General features: G+C 45.3%; 1 protein-coding gene across 5 annotated transcripts in view; it reads left to right on the plus strand.

The window, feature by feature from the left end:
• Positions 1-20124, plus strand: part of LOC126471125 (transcription factor CP2) — a 941484-nt gene that overhangs the window by 431456 nt on the left and 489904 nt on the right. Inside the window, exon 1 of one of the 5 annotated variants that reach the window (XM_050099211.1) lies at positions 7344-7499. The exons of the other annotated variants lie outside the window; for them this stretch is intronic. Within the exon in view, the coding sequence (XP_049955168.1) occupies positions 7466-7499 (34 nt within the window). The 5' untranslated portion in view covers positions 7344-7465. Of the gene's footprint in view, positions 1-7343; positions 7500-20124 lie in introns of those variants that run through there. 5 annotated transcript variants of the gene reach the window in all.

Consider the following 20124-nt stretch of genomic DNA (forward strand, 5'->3'; position numbering starts at 1 on the left):
CGGATGAGGCCGCTTTGACAATAGACGAAGCACTAGCTCGGTTGGACAGTAGTGATGAAAGTGGACCCTGACCTTGTCAAAGTAATTACTCCGGATTTTCTAAACTACTGTAAACTTAAACGAACGACATATATTCCGGTATTACCAAAAAGGAGTCGCATGGCTTAAGCAGTGCTCTGTATCGTATGTAAAGAAGTACATTGTAAACTTGGGCTCCGATAAATGGAACGATTAAACAGGAATCGCATGTCAGTTCAATAGGAAAGATTTAGAAGTTTCTGTGACCTCTGAGAAAACTGTGCTGGTTTCCAGTAGTGAAGCATAATTAACAAAGCCCTCCCAGATTGGGAAGGAGCGCCTGGTCCCCGGCACGAATCCGCCCGGTGAGCCGGCCAGTCTGTGGATGGTTTTCAGGCGGTTTTCCATCTGCCTCGGCGAATGCGGGCTGGTTCCCCTTATTCCGCCTCAGCTACACTATGTCGGCGATTGCTGCGCAATCAAGTTCTCCACGTACGCGTACACCACCATTACTCTCCCACGCAAACATAGGGGTTACACTTGTCTGGTGTGAGATGTTCCCTGGGGGGTCCACCGGGGGCCGAACCGCACAATAACCCTGAAAGATTGGTACGGTGTGGGGCGGCGGAGAGGTAAAGTGAACTGCGGTAGTCGTCGTGGGGTTGTGGACCACTGCAGGGACGGAGCCTCTCCGTCGTTTCTAGGCCCCCGGTTAACATGTAATACAATACAATAATTAACAAATAGAACATTTTTCCCGAAAAAGATGTAGTACAAGATAAAACTTAATGAAGACATTCGGCTGAAATCATTGTCGAAAACGTGTAATTTTGTGACTTCTGAAATGGTAGATAAACAATTACAAAGAAAGTAACATAACTGAAAAATCTGCACACCCACTGTGTTTTTGGAGGTTACAGATACCCATAGTAGTCACACGGATTTGGCAGCGACATAGCAGTCTCCCAACGAAGTGGTTTATCTGCTTTTTACGATGGAAAACAGATATTGTCAGCATAACAAAAACCAAATTTTATTGTTACTGTCAGTCATCTGAATTCCAGGCCCTTGAACATATGCGGAATTCATACCAGACACGTTCGCTATTTCTAAAAAGGTAGTCTAGGATGATCAGGCTATCGTTAATTTTACGTGGTGTTCACTATTACTACGTGAAGGATATGTAGGCGAGTGTGAATAAACCCTGCAATTTTATCCCAGTTTTCTGTACGTACTGACGCTCTTCAGCTTGTTAGATGTCTGAAATTTTGTGTGTCCGTAATACGTCGTAAAATATATATATGAGACACCTCCTATGCAGATGAACCGTCGATTTCCAATAATTCACTCCATGTACATTTCGTTGTACTATCAGTCAGGCCATTTCATTTCATAGCCTCTCACATGCCCCTCCACCATAACTTAAAAGGCGTTTGGAGTTCAGTCTTTGCCCAGTGACATGTGCAGTAAAAAGGTGAATGCTATCACGTTATATTTCTCTGATGCAGTTCCAGCTGCGAATAATTTAGCGCGGCAGCAATCTTATCAATACCGTAGAAGGTGCTCTGCGGGAGGAAGTTCCACAACTCTTCATTCCAGATAATGGGGACATTTTGGGACTAAAGTGTCTTTTCCTCTAGCCGCTATTCTACCAAATATATTAACACTGAATTTTAGTACAATGAATTTACATTGAAACATATTATTCCGTTGTACACTAGGGGTTTAGTACATTTATTCGTCTGAAAGAGACAGTCATTCAGTGTAAGTACTCGTATCATTGTCAGTGGAGTTGTCTGAGTTAATCTAAGGTTGAATGGCTGTATTTGTAAAAGTATAGACAGTGGAAATTAAAATGTTGTGTGGTGCCTCTCCTGATCCAAGTCGGCCTGTTTGGCGTCCTACCCCCCTTAATCAGCAAACCCCGCTTCAACGAATAAACTTTGTATACCCTGCCTCGAGTAGAGACAACCCGCATCACATCGGTTTTGCCTTCTCGGCCACGGAGCAACGTTCTGCTTCTGTAGGATATTGCGGAGAAATTTTGAATTTAGCACTGAAAACTCTCAAAATTTGATAATCGCCAGTTATACATGTAGGTGTGAAATTTTTCCATAGATGCAGTCGAATTTCATAAGTACATATCATGCGCCATCACTTTCCTGGGATTTCACAAATACTCAACTGACGGCTACCCCGGGCGGCTCTCCCCGTCGAGGTTCGAGTGCTCCCTTGGGCACGGGTGTGTGTGTTGTCCATAGTGTAAATTAGATTAAGTGGTGTGTAGCTTAGGTACCGATGACCTAAGTAGTTTGGTCCCATAAGATCTTACCACATTTTTTTTTCAACTGTCGGAAATGGAAAGCGTTACGCTTTGAAGCACTAGTCCAGTATTAATCGAACATCGTGGAGATGTTCATCACATAATGAGCAGTAAATGATCAGATTTGCATTTCAATCGGAACTGATGCCCATCATCAACATCAGTATGAGGAATGACCCTCACGAGCACGAATACACTAATATTCGTTATGGTATGGCAGCAAACAGTCTCCAAATGTCATCTTGAGGAATTTCTTGCTATGCCTGGAACAAATCTGTGTCAGCAGAGGCAGGAGGCTGGTAGGAAAGCATACGTATTCCCGTCACGTCACAGACATGCTGTATGCGAGACAAATCAGGGAACTGAGCAGGCCAGTCAAGTATCTGTATTTTCCTCAAGGCGTTCTTTAGTGTTTACTGCAGCGCTGAGTATTGCATTATCCTGTTGGAATATTCTATTTTGTTCTGTGCTCATGAAGGGTATGACAATAGGGTTTAACATTCTTGGCACATACTGGCGAGCATTCATCCTCCCTTCATCAATTACCAAACGAGTTTTGCTGCCATATCCAATGACTCCCCACTCCGTGATTCCAGCAGTTGGAGAGGCTAGAATCGATCTTACCTGTGGACTTTCATCACGTCGTTTACGGTCATGTTGTAGTCGGTCTTACCACCACAAACAGATACGAGACTCATCGCGGATTACCATAGAATGCCATTCGGTGTCTCAGATGATTCTGGACCTAAATCGTGCAAGTCCCTGCTGTCCGTGATATGGTATCATCGGTAAATGAGGCATGACGACTAGAAATCTCAACCCAGTTACCAGTAATCAGTTCGTAAGGAAAGGAAGATTAGAGTTTAACGTCCCGTCGACAGCGATGTCGTTAGAAACGGAAATGGAAATTTACTGTTCCGGGAATCATCCCGGCATTTGCCTGGAGTGATGTAGGAATATCACGGAAAATTTAAATCAGGATGTCTGGACGGAGATTCGAACCGTACACTCCCGAATGCGATTCCAGTGTCCGCCACCTCGTTCGGCCAGTCTGTTCCTAACGGTTCGTGGTGCTTGTTTGTCTGTTAACTCTGACCACTTTCCAGTTGTTCTCATCCTTCTATTCGTCAGAGACCGTCGAACATGGCTACTATCTTCTTGCGTATAATCCTGTGGGATGGACCTCTGCCCACTTTTCTCGTTATATTGTTGTCCTGAGTCCATTTCGTCGCCATTCGCTCTGAAGTAATTGCATTACAGCCCACTGTCTGTGCTATCTGTGTGTATGACGCTCCCATGTAGCCCATGACAACGATTCACCTTTCTCAAAATCCGAAAGGTGACAACAAGCCGCACGTGTACGCCCTCTGGGCCTACTTTGTTGCGATTTACGTCTTAAAAGATCCAGTGGCGTTAAAAAAGGTTTGTGCCAGGTGGGTTCCCAGGATGTTGACAGTGGCTCACAAAGAAACAAGAAAAACGGTATGCTGCGAACTTTCGGAACAGTACGAGAAGGGTGTAGATGAATTTCTTGGAAGAATTGTGACTGGTGATGAAACATGGCTCCATCATTTTTCACCAGAGACGAAGAGGCAATCAATGGAGTGGCATCATGTAAATTCACACAAGGAAAAAAAAAAATCAAAGCCATACCTTTTGCTGGAAAAGTTATGGCTACGGTGTTTTTCGATTCCGAAGGACTCTTGCTTGTGGACATCATGCCACGTGGAACCACCATAAATTCTGATTCACATGTGACGACACTGTAGAAACTTCAAGCTTGATTGAGTCGTGTTCGACCACATCGGCAAAAGCAGGATGTTTTGCTGTTGCACGACAGTGCATGGCCACATTTCAGTCAAAAAACCATAGAAGCGATCACAAAACTCGGATGGACAACACTGAAACACCCGCCTTACAGTCCTGACGTGGCTCCATGTGACTATCATCTCTTTGGGAAACTGAAAGACTCTCTTCGTGGAACAAGGTTCGAAGATAATGGCTCCCTTGTGCACGCTGCCAAACAGTGGCTCCGACAGGTTGGTCCAGAATTTTACCGTGCGGGTATACAGGCGCTGGTTCCGAGATGGCGTAAGGCAGTTGAGAGGGATGGAAATTATATGGAGAAATGAAGATATTGTTCCTAAAGGATGTGTTATGGTTGGCAGGAGAGCCAACACCGGGTTACTAGAGGAAGCCGAAAGGCACGCGTTTTAGCTCACGCAGGCTGACGTGAGGTCTGGAACGGGACAAGGAAATCAGAATTTAGATAAACGGACGTAGCTGGTGGAATACTTAACTTTAATCCGATAATGAAGAACGTCGGTCTTGACGGTACATGATTCAATATATCAATAGTAACTGATAATGGCGCCTTGCTAGGTCGTAGCAAATGAAGTAGCTCAAGGCTATGCTAAACTATCGTCTCGGCAAATGAGAGCGTATTTTGTCAGTGAACCATCGCTAGCAAAGTCGGTTGTACAACTGGGGCGAGTGCTAGGAAGTCTCTGTAGACCTGCCGTGTGGCGGCGCTGGGTCTGCAATCACTGATAGTGGCGACACGCGGGTCCGACGTATACTAACGGACCGCGGCCGATTTGAAGGCTACCACCTAGCAAGTGTGGTGTCTGGCGGTGACACCACAGGATGTATCTACACACTGTAAAACTTTCAAACATGTAGAATAAAAGATGGATTTAAACAAAAATAGCGTGCATTTGTTTTGGAGTGACCCTCGTAAATTGTGAACAATAACGGTCCTGTCACAGATCTTGATGTATGCCAGACACTGGTTTTTCTTATGGTTGCGTCTTTCCGATACGAACACGCTACTGAGTTTCAAAATATCCACGGGTGTACTGCCGGTCTACAGTGTCCAACGGGCACAATATTTCGGCGATCATACATGTCGCCATCATCGCCTGATGATGGCGACATGTATGATCGCCGAAATACACTCCTGGAAATGGAAAAAAGAACACATTGACACCGGTGTGTCAGACCCACCATACTTGCTCCGGACACTGCGAGAGGGCTGTACAAGCAATGATCACACGCACGGCACAGCGGACACACCAGGAACCGCGGTGTTGGCCGTCGAATGGCGCTAGCTGCGCAGCATTTGTGCACCGCCGCCGTCAGTGTCAGCCAGTTTGCCGTGGCATACGGAGCTCCATCGCAGTCTTTAACACTGGTAGCATGCCGCGACAGCGTGGACGTGAACCGTATGTGCAGTTGACGGACTTTGAGCGAGGGCGTATAGTGGGCATGCGGGAGGCCGGGTGGACGTACCGCCGAATTGCTCAACACGTGGGGCGTGAGGTCTCCACAGTACATCGATGTTGTCGCCAGTGGTCGGCGGAAGGTGCACGTGCCCGTCGACCTGGGACCGGACCGCAGCGACGCACGGATGCACGCCAAGACCGTAGGATCCGACGCAGTGCCGTAGGGGAGCGCACCGCCACTTCCCAGCAAATTAGGGACACTGTTGCTCCTGGGGTATCGGCGAGGACCATTCGCAACCGTCTCCATGAAGCTGGGCTACGGTCCCGCACACCGTTAGGCCGTCTTCCGCTCACGCCCCAACATCGTGCAGCCCGCCTCCAGTGGTGTCGCGACAGGCGTGAATGGAGGGACGAATGGAGACGTGTCGTCTTCGGCGATGAGAGTCGCTTCTGCCTTGGTGCCAATGATGGTCGTATGCGTGTTTGGCGCCGTGCAGGTGAGCGCCACAATCAGGACTGCATACGACCGAGGCACACAGGGCCAACACCCGGCATCATGGTGTGGGGAGCGATCTCCTACACTGGCCGTACACCACTGGTGATCGTCGAGGGGACACTGAATAGTGCACGGTACATCCAAACCGTCATCGAACCCATCGTTCTACCATTCCTAGACCGACAAGGGAACTTGCTGTTCCAACAGGACAATGCACGTCCGCATGTATCCCGTGCCACCCAACGTGCTCTAGAAGGTGTAAGTCAACTACCCTGGCCAGCAAGATCTCCGGATCTGTCCCCCATTGAGCATGTTTGGGACTGGATGAAGCGTCGTCTCACGCGGTCTGCACGTCCAGCACGAACGCTGGTCCAACTGAGGCGCCAGGTGGAAATGGCATGGCAAGCCGTTCTGCAGGACTACATCCAGCATCTCTACGATCGTCTCCATGGGAGAATAGCAGCCTGCATTGCTGCGAAAGGTGGATATACACTGTACTAGTGCCGACATTGTGCATGCTCTGTTGCCTGTGTCTATGTGCCTGTGGTTCTGTCAGTGTGATCATGTGATGTATCTGACCCCAGGAATGTGTCAATAAAGTTTCCCCTTCCTGGGACAATGAATTCACGGTGTTCTTATTTCAATTTCCAGGAGTGTATTGTGCCCGTTGGACACCGTAGACCGGCAGTACACCCGTGGATATTTTGATTATCAAATACGCCGGGAGAAACTCAAGAATCACATCATATACCTTTACGGGGAGGAGATGTACCGCAGCATGAAGAAATTTGAAAAGTTGCGCCACCGTAGACCTGATGATGGCGACATGTATGACGCCGAAATATTGTGCCCGTTGGACACTGTAGACCGGCAGTGCACCCGTGGATATTTTGATTATCAAATACGCCGGGAGAAACTCAGGAATCACGCTACTGAGATCTTTGTACTTGTAAGTCTTTCACTTGATCGCATACCTGTTTCTGTACTTGGCAACGGTGCGGAATTGTATGAAAGCCTTACGTTTCGAGTTTTTGGGGAAAGAGACTATCTCTGGCGATTAGCGACGTGCAGGCGCGACAGAGCGCTCGACACGTGCGGCCGCGAGGTGTCGCCACCAGCTCCGCTGCTGTGCGCCACCAGCGGCGTCATATCTGGGCGTCGTTATCCGCGCCATTAGAGACGCCCAGCTGACTCGCTGCCGCTGCGGACGTCAGTAGGCCTGCTTGCCGCGCGGCCCGAGAGATGTCGCCCCGAGCGGCGTCGGCGGCGCGCCAGTCTGTCCCGCGGTGGCGAGCTGCCCGCGCTACGTTCGCTGCCGGCTACAGCCGAACGACCACGAAAATGGCACGTGGCCGCTAAAGACGCGTCGCACCAGCTGGCGCAGCCGCGCAGTACACCGCTGGGATGACAAGAGGACCTGGCATTCGGTATCTCCACGGTCAGTCCCTACTCCATGTATTATACTCGGTACCACGCCGCGCCTGCATACTTTCAGCGCTGTCGCCACTCGTATTTCCGGCGCGGTCAGCAGCCTTTGCGTGCGCAGACGCTATAGCGGAGGACGTGGAATTAGCGAGCCGTGGCGCCAGCGGCGACCTCCCCCCTGCAGGACCGCTAGCGAAGGCAAACCGGTTGTCTGCGGCGATCAGCTGGCGCCCGAATGCGGCCTTTCGCCACTTGCTGGTTTTAGCGCAAACTACCAAGGACGCAGCTGGCTACACTGCTAGTAGCCGAGCCGACATCTCTCAAGATGTCACTACCCTGCGTTAGAACCTGTCTCGATAAGGAGGCTCCCACTACGAAGGCCTTTAACAAATTTCGCATTTACACGTGCTGTTCTCTTAAGCGTTATTACTTACTGAGGAGACAAGCCGAGTGTCAGCGAGAGAATTAATGATTCAAGTTACAAAACAACAAACTGAGGCAGATTAAGTCAGCGACTCTGCTGTGCCAAAAATCTCTTCATTCACAATAAAGTGCTTTAATACGACTAAAAACAAATGGTGACCTCCTCCCGTGGAAGACGCAACCAGTTTGGTGCTTTTGGCAACCCATTTCCCGTGTGCCATAGTTTGATTGTGTTTTGTATTGGGTGAATCGGGCAGCGATTTGCGTAGATAATGACGTGCCCTTAATTACAGTGACATGGGTGTGGATAAGGTTTTATGGTTTGCTATGCTGTGCTAATTCCTTCATAGACACATATGCAGGATATTGCAAAATCTGAAAGTGGCTGTTTCATTCTTTCTCTCTGACAAGATCACTCAGTAAGAGTCTACTCAAACTTACTACTTTGACATTATTCACTTCCCTTTACTTAGAGAGATTTTAACAAAGACTACGTTTTCTCTATTTTTGTTTAGTATATGCATGTAGAACAGTATATATGGATATGGACTTGTCTTTCTTAAAACATATTAATCTCATAAAAATTGCAAAAAACAGTGCAGGGGCTAATGACCCAGGTGGGGCGTTTCATGAGCGCATAATGACAATAATAACTCTCTTCTGCGATGACGATCACATCGAAACTTTTAAATATATGCTAATGTGCCAAGCAAAATATAAGCATTGCTGGAATTGTTTTGCTACTGATATTTCGTGAGCTTGCCTTCCTTCCGCCAAGGAAAGGAATAATTATTGCTTTTATTTCATACGCTTTGGATTATAAATCACAAAAATTTCGAGGAACGAAATAGTAATTTGTAAATATTTGTCTTCGCGAAGTTCATTGAGTATCTTCGCTTTGAGTTGTGTACTTTTGTTTCTCCAGCGTTGCATCCTGTCCTGCAGTTCGTTCCTAATTACTTATCAGTCTGTCCAAAGCTCAACCGTTGTCGTTTATGCGGTTCCGTAAACAAAGCAATTCTTCTGGACTACAGATTGTAGTGTCCGTTTCTGTTGTTCTCAGGCATGAAGATGGCGCCCCCCTACACTTAGTCATCGTACAACTCTTAGCTTAGATCTAGAAGCCACTTGAGCTTCACTAAACTAAGGAACAGTAATCTTGTATATGCCTGGCGTGAATTGCGGAGTAAACAAAAGATGACACCGAGCAGGAAGTACTGTATTCTCTATTGAGATAGCAACTTACCACTGTAATAGTTGTTTCTCATTAGCACTTTGTAAATGTACTAGTAAACACAAGGCCTCGTTAAAAAATATACTACAAAAGCGCAAAAATTGTCTACATTAGTTGATTGCGTCTAATGTACGGAGCAATACACTTTAACGAGCGTTTTAGTTAGATTGTGTCATGCGTTAGGCATTAGTAAAAACTTACTCATAAAACTGTCCATAAATGTTCAGAATGTGTCTAACCCTGATTGCATATATCGATTGAACGATGCATGGTTGTGGATATGACTAAAGTGAGCCTATAAACCGATGCATCGCTTTTTAATCACTTTATCCCCCTCGTGCTGGTTTTCCCGTGCTACCTAGTTGTTGTGATGAGTAACGCAGGTCGACATTTTGGTATAGCTGAAATGCGACATGACCATAGTAAGTTCAAGGAAACGGAGATCCTTTCCCGGAGGGCAGTGTTTATCGTGTTCGACTTATCGGTCGCATTATCAGTTGTGCTAGCGAGAAGTATCGAACACATGGCAACAGTGCGCCTTGGGTAAGATAAATGGCAGACGGAACTTCAAAAATTTACTCACGCGCCAGAGACAAGAAAATGAAACAGCATTTCTAGCTCTTTATATTCTACGTGGGAGCACGCGGTCGCTAATTGGAATGGGTTGTGTCGAGAGGAACGTACAAAGCACGTAGCGTTTGTGGCAGAAACACAAGTAGCGCCTGCGGTATTGTGATAAGTGTGTCGTAGTGACTCTAGCTTTCAACCTGGAGGTCGGTTTGTGGCAAAATGCTATGAGAAAGAACACGCAACATGCATTGGAAATCTGTGGTGTAGGAAAAGGGGGTGGGGGGAGTACACTGGCTATCAGGACCCTACGACATTCTCTCAAGAACGATAGATCTAGCACAGGGCATCATATTTTGTCAAGCAACCTATACATTCAGTTACTCTATCTCTGACGACCTCATCGCCGATTGGACGATCATTCCTAGCCCTCCTTTTTCCTTTCTGTCCTCAGATCTGCTCGTATGGAGTTACAGCAGCTCTGAAGAGTACTGTACTGTGTTGATTATGACAGATTGAGGTAGGTTACAGGTAAATGAAACCTGGTCGATTGAATTGTGTCGCTGGAGATGAGGGCAGCAGTATAATGTTTTGTGCTTCGGATCGGAAGAGATGGATTTATTCGTGTACCATTAGAAAATCTGATATGGAGCACTAAAGATAACCTTTTACTTTTTGTCCTATTCTTCTCTCCGTGGAAAATATAAAAAAGAAAAAGGAGGCGGTCTGGTCAAATTGCTCCTCAAGTAGTTACGAAGTGCTTCTTTATCCACCCGAACATCATTTAGTTCTCTTAGGAAAAAGTGTACGCGTCGAATCTGTTTTGTTTTATATGTGTATTAACAGAACTGAAGCAATTTTTTCCTGTAGCAACACACTGTAATTGGCGCATCATTCAATGAGAAAAGAAATTTGAAGCAGCAGTCTGAACCGACATACGTAAGTCCAAAGTGAATCACATGCTTATTGTCAAAATAACTTTGTGGATGGCCTGCGACAGATCTTCAAAGAGGCTGCCTCAAAACTAACGGCATAAGTTACACGTATGTAACAATGGTTACTGAGCGAGAGGGCTTAGCGGTTAAGGCATCGGCCTGGAGGACGTACGTTCGCATCACCGAGCCACGATCCAGATTTGGTTTCCTCGCATTGCAAAGTGCGAATAACGCGATGCTTTCTTTGAAATCGCGATGACGATTTCTTTCTACACCCGTGTTGAATTTGGAACGTTGTTCCGTCTCTGATGACTCGTTGTCAACTGGACGTTAATCCCTGATACTCCAGCTTACATCGCACCAGTGATTGAACAACTCTTTCGAACCGTCGGTTTTGTGTCGACTTCTTTCAAAAGCAACAAATGTTGACAAGTGCTACTGTATATTGTCAGTTATAGTTGTGTAAGCTAATCTCATCAACAGTCGCCATAGAAAAAAAAAAGTCTCGGAGCACGGGCCGCTTGACTGATAATATCCAGAGAAAAACCTCTGACGTAGGAGCCGTGTGTCAGAGCTTCTACAGAAAACGCAAAAATGGTGGTAGCTCTGGCAAAGACGATCATTGACTATCAAACCGTATGTTGTTCTGCCTCCAACAGTAGGCGTTGTTCCATTGGGCGCATACAATCTACATCTACATCCATACTCCGCAAGCCACCTGACGGTATGTGGCGGAGGGTACTTTGAGTACCTCTATCGGTTCTCCCTTCTATTCCAGTCTCGTATAGTTCGCGGAAAGAAAGATTGTCGGTATGCCTATGTGTGGGCTCTAATCTCTCTGATTTCATCCCCATGGTCTCTTCACGAGATATACGTAGGAGCGAGCAATATACTGCTTGACTCCTCGGTGAAGGTATGTTCTCTAAACTTCAACAAAAGCCCATATCGAGCTAATGAGCGTCTCTCTTGCAGAGTCGTCCACTGGAGTTTATCATCTCCGTAACGCTTGCGTGATTACTAAATGATACTGTAACGAAGCACGCTGCTCTCCGTTGTATCTTCTCTATCTCTTCTTTCAACTCTATCTGGTACGGATCCCACACTGATGAGCAGTATTCAAGCAGTGGGAGAACAAGTGTACTGTAACCTACTGCCTTTGTTTTCGGATTTCATTTCCTTAGGTTTCTTCCAATGAATCTGTCTGGCAGCTTCTTTACCGACGATTAATTTTATATGGTCATTCAAAATGGCTCTGACCACTATGCGACTTAACTTCTGAGGTCATCAGTCGCCTAGAACTTAGAACTAATTAAACGTAACTAACCTAAGGGCATCACACACATCCATGCCCGAGGCAAGATTCGAACCTGCGACCGTAGCGGTCGCCCGGCTCCAGACTGTAGCGCCTAGAACCGCACGGCCACTCCGGCCGGCCTATATGGTCATTCCATTTTAAATCACTCCTAATTCCTACTCCCAGGTAATTAATGGAATTGACTGCTTCCAGTTGCTTACCTGCTACATTGTAGCTAAATGATAAAGGATCTTTCTTTCTATGTAGCACATTACACTTGTCTACATTGAGATTCAATTGCCATTCCCTGCACCATGCGTCAATACGTTGCAGATCCTCTTGCATATCACTACAATTTTCCGTTGTTAAAACCTCTCGATATACTACAGCATCATCCGCAAAAAGCCTCATTGAATTTCCGATGTTATCCACAAGATCATTTATACAGGTTGTTACAAACAGGTACGGCCAAACTTTCAGAAACATTCCTCACACGCAAATAAAGAAAAGATGTTATGTGGACATGTGTCCGGAAACGCTTAATTTCCATGTTAGAGCTCATTTTAGTTTCGTCAGTATGTACTGTACTTCCTCAATTCACCGCCAGTCGGCCCAATTGAAGGAAGATAATGTTGACTTCGATGCTTGTGTTGACATGCGACTCATTGCTCTACAGTACTAGCATCAAGCACATCAGTACGTAGCATCAACAGGTTAGTGTTCATCACGAACGTGGTTTTGCAGTCAGTGAAATGTTTACAAATGCGGAGTCGGCATATGCCCATTTGATGTATGGATTAGCTCGGGGCAATATCCGTGGCGCGGTACGTTTGTATCTAGACAGATTTCCAGAACGAAGGTGTCCCGACAGGAAGACGATCGAAACAATTGATCGGCGTCTTAGGGAGCACAGAACATTCCAGCCTATGACTTGCGACTGGGGAAGACCTAGAACGACTAGGACACCTGCAATGGACGAGGCAATTCTTCGTGCAGTTGACGATGACCCTAATGTAAGCGTCAGAGAAGTTGCTGCTGTACAAGGTAACGTTGACCACGTCACTGTATGGAGAGTGCTACGGGAGAACCAGTTGTTTCCGTACATGTACCATGTACAGCGTGTGCAGGCACTATCAGCAGCTGATTGGCCTCCACGCGTACACTCCCGCGAATAGTTCATCCAACAATGTGTCAATCCTCATTTCAGTGCAAATGTTCTCTTTACGGATGAGGCTTCATTCCAACGTGATCAAATTGTAAATTTTCACAATCAACATGTTTGGGCTGACGAGAACCCGCACGCAATTGTGCAATCACGTCATCAACATAGATTTTCTGTGAACGTTTGGGCAGGCATTGTTGGTGATGTCTTGATTGAGCCCCATGTTCTTCCACCTACGCTCAATGGAGCACGTTATCATGATTTCATACGGGATACTCCACCTGTGCTGCTAGAACATGTGCCTTTACAAGTACGACACAACATGTGGTGCACGATGGAGCTCCTGCACATTTCAGTCGAAGTGTTCGTACGCTTCTCAACAACAGATTCGGTGACCGATAGATTGGTAGAGGCGGACCAATTCTATGGCCTCCACACTCTCCTGACCTCAACCCTCTTGACTTTCATTTATGGGGGCATTTGAAAGCTCTTGTCTACGCAACCCCGGTACCAAATGTAGAGACTCTTCGTGCTCGTATTGTGGACGGCTGTGATACAATACGCCATTCTCCAGGGCTGCATCAGCGTATCAGGGATTCCATGCGACGGAGGGTGGATGCATGTATCCTCGCTAACGGAGGCCATTTTGAACATTTCCTGTAACAAAGTGTTTGAAGTCACGCTGGTACGTTCTGTTGCTGTGTGTTTCCATTCCGTGATTAATGTGATTCGAAGAGAAGTAATAAAATGAGCTCTAACATGGAAAGTAAGCGTTTCCGGACACATGTCCACATAACATTTTTTTTTTCTTTGTGTGTGAGGAATGTTTCGTGAAAGTTTGGCCGTACCTTTTTGTAACACCCTGTATATATTGTGATTAGCAACGGTCCTACGACACTCCCCTGCGACACACCTGAAATTACTCTTACTTCGGAATACTTCTCCCCATTGAGAATGACATGCTGCGTTCTGTTATCTAGGAACTCTTCAATCCAACCACACAATTGCTCTGTTAGTCCACATGCTCTTACTTTGTTCATTAACGGACTGTGGAGAACTGTATCAAACGCCTTGCGGAAGTCAAGAAACACGGCATGCACCTGGGAACTCGTGTCTATGGCCCTCTGAGTCTCGTGGACAAATAGCGCGAGCTGAGTTTCACACGATCGTCTGAAGTACTGCGATGCACCATCGTACTGCAACATTACATGTCCTTGCATCGCGTTCTTAATGCACAGTGGGGAGGTGTGGTGAAGGACACTGCACAACACACGACAAAGATATGCAAATATGTACAAAACAGTCTGTCAAAAGTTGTGAACCACTGCGGAAAGAGACCATACTGACTGTAACATACCTTCGTATTCATGATTTGTACCAGTATGTGTACGGATGAAAACAATATCTGATCAATATTACTCTGTCATCTGCTAGTGGCCAGTAATGTGGGGCGTGTCCAGCCATTGCCTTTGCAGCTGCCTGAACTCTGCTGAGGCACTTTCAGTGATGTGTCTGAATGTCTGTGGAGGAATGGGAGCCCATTCTTCCTCAAAAGCCAAAACCAGAGAAGGCAGTGATGTTGGACGCTGGAGTCTTGAGCGAAGTCGACGCCCTAACTCATCCTCAAGGCTTTCCATTGGGTTCAGCTCGGGACTCTGGCTAGCTAGTCAACTCCATGACTTTTACTGTCACAAACCGTTACCTAACAGATGCTGCTATACGACAGGATTCATTGTCAAGTATATACAGTGAGCTTCTCTGAACTGTACACAGTACACAATGCTGTCAAATGTGTTCATACCCGTCGCATTTAGCGTTTTCTTAAGCGCCGTAAGGGAACCAGACCCTAACCACGGAAAATCACCCCTATGCCTAATACCACCACCACCACTTCCGTGCTTCATAGTTGGCATTACAAATATACAGTTCCGTACTGTCGCCTGATAAACAAAGTAAGAGCCTACGGAATATCAGACCAGCTGTGTGGCTGGATTGAAGAGTTTTTAGCAAACAGAACACAGCATGTTGTTCTCAATGGAGAGACGTCTACAGACGTTAAAGTAACCTCTGGCGTGCCACAGGGGGGTGTTATGGGACCATTGCTTTTCACAATATATATAAATGACCTAGTAGATAGTGTCGGAAGTTCCATGCGGCTTTTCGTGGATGATGCTGTAGTATACATACAAGTTGCGGCATTAGAAAATTGCAGCGAAATGCAGGAAGATCTGCAACGGATAGGCACTTGGCGCAGGGAGTGACAACTGACCCTTAACTGAGACAAATGTAATGTATTGCGAATACATAGAAAGAAGGATCCTTTATTGTATGATTATATGATAGCGGAACAAACAGTGGTAGCAGTTACTTCTGTAAAATATCTGGGAGTATGCGTACGGGACGATTTGAAGTGGAATGATCATATAAAATTAATTGTCGGTAAGGCGGGTGCCAGGTTGCAACTCCCGAGTGATTCCTTACTCCGCTTTCAGCCGATTTTTGCGACCACCCTCCGCAATGCAAAACGGTCCACATTCATCAGTATTTGATCGCTGCCTGGTCTTGGTTAGGCTGCGGTACTTCCTTCGCTTTTCCACTTCACAACCACATCACCAACAGTAGACTTGGGCAGCTTCAGAAGGATTGGTGTGTCCCTGATGTTTTTGTTACTCACATCACACCCAATAACTAGTCGACGCACTAAGTCACTGAGCCCACCTGACCGAGCCATACTGCTGTTACTACACTACTGACAACATAAAGTACCCTACCTTCTTTTATAGAGCGGGTCTGCGCCTCGTGACATCTAGGGGACAATTCCACATTACACATGTGTGTCCCAATACTTTTGATCTGATTGTGTGCTTCTTAAGTTCAGAAATAGAAAATGCTAAAAAAAGTAATGATAGTATAAGAACAAAGTGAAATCAGTTTACAGTAATAAATGAGTTTAACAATATGTACGATACCATCCGAGGTTTAATATCTCGCCTCCTGGTTCAAATGGTTCAAATGGCTCTGAGCACTGTGGGACTTAACCGAGCGAGGTGGCGCAGTGTTTAGCACACTGGACTCGTATTCGGGAGGACGACGGTTCAATCCCGCGTCCGACCATCCTGATTTAGGTTCAGATGGTTCAAATGGCTCTGAGCACTATGCGACTTAACTTCTGAGGTCATCAGTCGCCTAGAACTTAGAACTACTTAAACCTAACTAACCTAAGGACATCACACACATCCATGCCCGAGGCAGGATTCGAACCTGCGACCGTAGCGGTCGCGTGGTTCCAGACTGAAGCGCCTAGAACCGCTCGGCCACAACGGCCGACTCGCCTTCTGGTACATTTGCTCTACATCTAATTGGATGCCCATCTGAATGATATGTTTTGGATACCCTTACTCGCCAGCCAAAACTTCACAGTAACGTCACCTACGTGTACACCAATCCAAATAATGAAGACAAATGTACGAAGCCCTCAGTATTAAATACGAAACGTCGAAGCGCGCCTTACGATATTAGTAAGCTCATTTGTGACTGGTTACTGATCTCGTTTGGCTAGTATACTAGTCATTTACACAGTCACGGTAGGCTCAAAATTAAAATATCTACTTTCAGAGAATTTTGTCACAAACGTCATTATGTACGTATTACTTGCATACAACGTGATAACATTTTGTTTCACAGTTACCACATAGAATATATTTTTGCCTTAACAATTGATTGCGGGCATTCGGGTTTGTCTCCCTAATGACCACTCCAGGGTACGTGGTGTACTTTTCTATTTGTGTAAATAGCCGGAAATGGCACTGGAGGAGTTGACCTCACGTGGAACACACTGTGTATACCTATGGATTCTGTTCACATGATAATGAACCTGAGGCAAACTGCATAGTTGTCCATACGTAGAGAAAACAATGAAAATTATGGTGTACAATTCTCATTTTATTAAATAGCGTGTGGTAGTTGAAGAAACGGCTATTCAGTAAAATCAAGGTAAATATTGGCGTCTATATTATTCTGTTACTAATTTTTTGCATCCTGATTTATCGTTACGTATATGCAGAAGTTGTTGTGGAAGACCGAGATTGCTTTATCGATCCTTGTTTATTTTTCTTATGCTTGCTGCATCTAACTGAAGCTGTCGGGCAGATGCTAATACTATCTAGAGATCAAATTACATAGGCTCGTGGCATGAATGAGTGTCACATTGAAACTACGTGAGATTCCCAAAATTGTGCGAAAGATATGTGGCGAACGCTTTTCTGTGAGGCAAATGTCTGTTATCCAACTGTGCTCTTCATAAATATTGTCCTCGATATGAGTAAGAACGTCACACCGAACAAATACGCTTACACCTGGAGGGATTTTGGCCTATAAGGACGAATTTACCTGAAAGGCATAAGAAAAGGCCTTTGGCATATCATTCATGACCAAATCACTTTGCTAGCTCTCGTAGGTTTTCAAACGTGCAGTTCATTGTACGGTAAAAGTGTCCATCAGTCGCAGATAGTAAATCTGTATTGAATGTTTTTTACTTTCGGCGAATTTCAACAGTATTAATCAGTCTAGCACGCCTTGTTACTTTCAGGAGCCTAGAAACTTTTAGGATCACTTTTCCTGTAAAATTCAGCGTAAAAATATAGTGCTCAGTCTGAGATACACCAAAGTTGAACTCAATCTTCGAGGCGGATTAAAAATTTATGCCACATTGAACCTGCAGTAAGTTTCTCTCAATTAAAAGAGAAATCTACCAAGGAACCCGTTTTGAAAGTTTATTCAGTTATTCAAGCACACAATTTGCTCCTGTGTGATAGATTTAATTGTGTATGGGTCTACAAACTCACGCTGTGTAAGAGGTATTCTTTGCGAAATTATTTCATTCAGTATGGCTAGCTTCTTATGATTCGCAAATAAAAGCCTCCTTAGTGCCTGGAGCGGTAGGAAATGGAGGATCAGATTTGCATCTGTACCGTGAAACTAGAGACATCCAGCTTAGAGTGCCGATAGGACGTCGGTGCGGTACAGCATTAGCGATATATTTAGTCATTGTGAGCAAAATCTTGAACTTCGACGATCACATTGTTCACAGTACCAAATGAACGATCCAGGATAATGTATATTAAGTTTTGTATCCCGGAATCAACTGTTATAATCTTTCATCCGGCTTTCGTTGCTACTGGATATTAAACATAGAACTCCTAATCGTTTGTGGACTTAACTTTATAAAACTGTACAAAGAATTTTCTTGTACAGTGCCGCGTAACTAACCGAGCAGCAAAACCACAAATTCGTTAATTCGTTGTTCCCGGTGACCTGGAACAACTGCAATTACAAAACCGCCTCTTTGCACATACATGGCACATACCGAATGATTACGTACCAAAAGCCCTGCCATTTTCCATCTCCAAGCGATGCGTAAGCCGTGGAGAAACGCTTTGTTTGTAATGACCTCGATGCATAAGGACGTTAAACAGTAAATAAACACTGGTGCGCGCAAATTGTCTGCTCTCCTTCACATGAGTGGCCGTGTCACTGATTTCAAAAAGAAACACAAGTAAAAATCATAAGTTCTCTAATACATGATAGCTACATCTAAATTAAAGGCGGATTTCGTTCACGTGGTCATAAATGGCTGAGCGATCTGCGTGATCTGGTCTCGCACTCCATGCCAGCGGTTTCCGAATCGTGTTTCATGAAACAGTAGTGTTTCGTGGGAGGTTCGTAAAGGTCCCTTGAAATGTGTAAGATAAAATCTGCATACAAAGTTATTTCAACAGAACAAATGAATACGGGATGTCAAAGACAAAAACAGCCCTTCAGTACAGCTTTTATCTTGGATTTAATTTAAAATCGGCGTTCTTAGAAAACTGATATTGTTAAGACAGCAGAAAGTGCCACAGAATTTTCTTAAAAACAGTATAGTGATGTTTCACAAACTGCAATGCTACTACTTCCATCAGTGTATAGCATTAATAGAAAAATGTTTGAAAGAAATCTTTGTGCTGTGCAGTTCAGCCAGGATGTCAGGCAGGTATGGTAATGTATTACAGTTACGATGGTGTGTTAGGTATCTGATGTTCCAAGCAGGGTGCTTAAAAATCTACATCCTAGAAAACTGAGGACGAAGACACAGTGCCTGGAAACCACATCGGTTGTCCATTGTGATGCAACTCAACTATACGTGACAATGTTCATGTAATTTCGTGTACAAGCCCTCTTTAGTCGTCGACGGTCCCGTTCTTGTAGGATCTTTCTCCGGCCGCAGCGACGTCGGAGATCTGATGTTTTACCGGATTCCTGATATTCACGGCACACTCACGAAACGGTCGCACGGGAAAATCCCCACTTCATCGCTACCTCGGAGATGCTGTGTCCCACCGCTCGTGCGCCGACTATAATACCACGTTCAAACTCACTTAAATCTTGATAACCTGCCATTGTAGCAGCGGTAATCGATCTAACAACTGTGCCACACGCTTGTTGTCTTATATAGGCGTTGCCGACCGCAGCGTCGTATTCCGCCTGTTTACATATCTCTGTATTTGAATACGCATGCCAATACCAGTTTCTTTGGTGCTTCAGTGTATAATGCTGGTAGTTTTTGACTCCCAGCAAAATATTTTAGCGCAGTGCCGCACTATCTGCTTCTTGGTGCATTGCCAGTGTAACTTATGCCTCGATTTCTTCCAGTGGACATTTCACAGCACAGTTTAGTTTGTATCAAGCGAAAACTTGATTGAAATACCTGTGCGCTGGAGCGGAGGACTGTGCTCTCTCACCAAAGTGAATGAGGCATTCGCAAAGAGAGTCTTAATACACCATTTAATAATGCAGTTTGAAGTTCTCTCTATATAAAACTGGCGTACCGGTATTGCTTCTTTGCTTCGAATTGCATAATAGTCACAATAGGATAAACGTAGAAACTGAGTCCAGTGAACAGAATTTATTTAAAATTTACGTATCCCCAAGATACGTAAGATGTTCGAACGAACACTAGAATGCTGATTAGGTCGATTTAATTCC

The sequence above is a fragment of the Schistocerca serialis genome, chromosome 3 (assembly GCF_023864345.2).
Source record: "Schistocerca serialis cubense isolate TAMUIC-IGC-003099 chromosome 3, iqSchSeri2.2, whole genome shotgun sequence".
NCBI lineage: Eukaryota > Metazoa > Arthropoda > Insecta > Orthoptera > Acrididae > Schistocerca > Schistocerca serialis.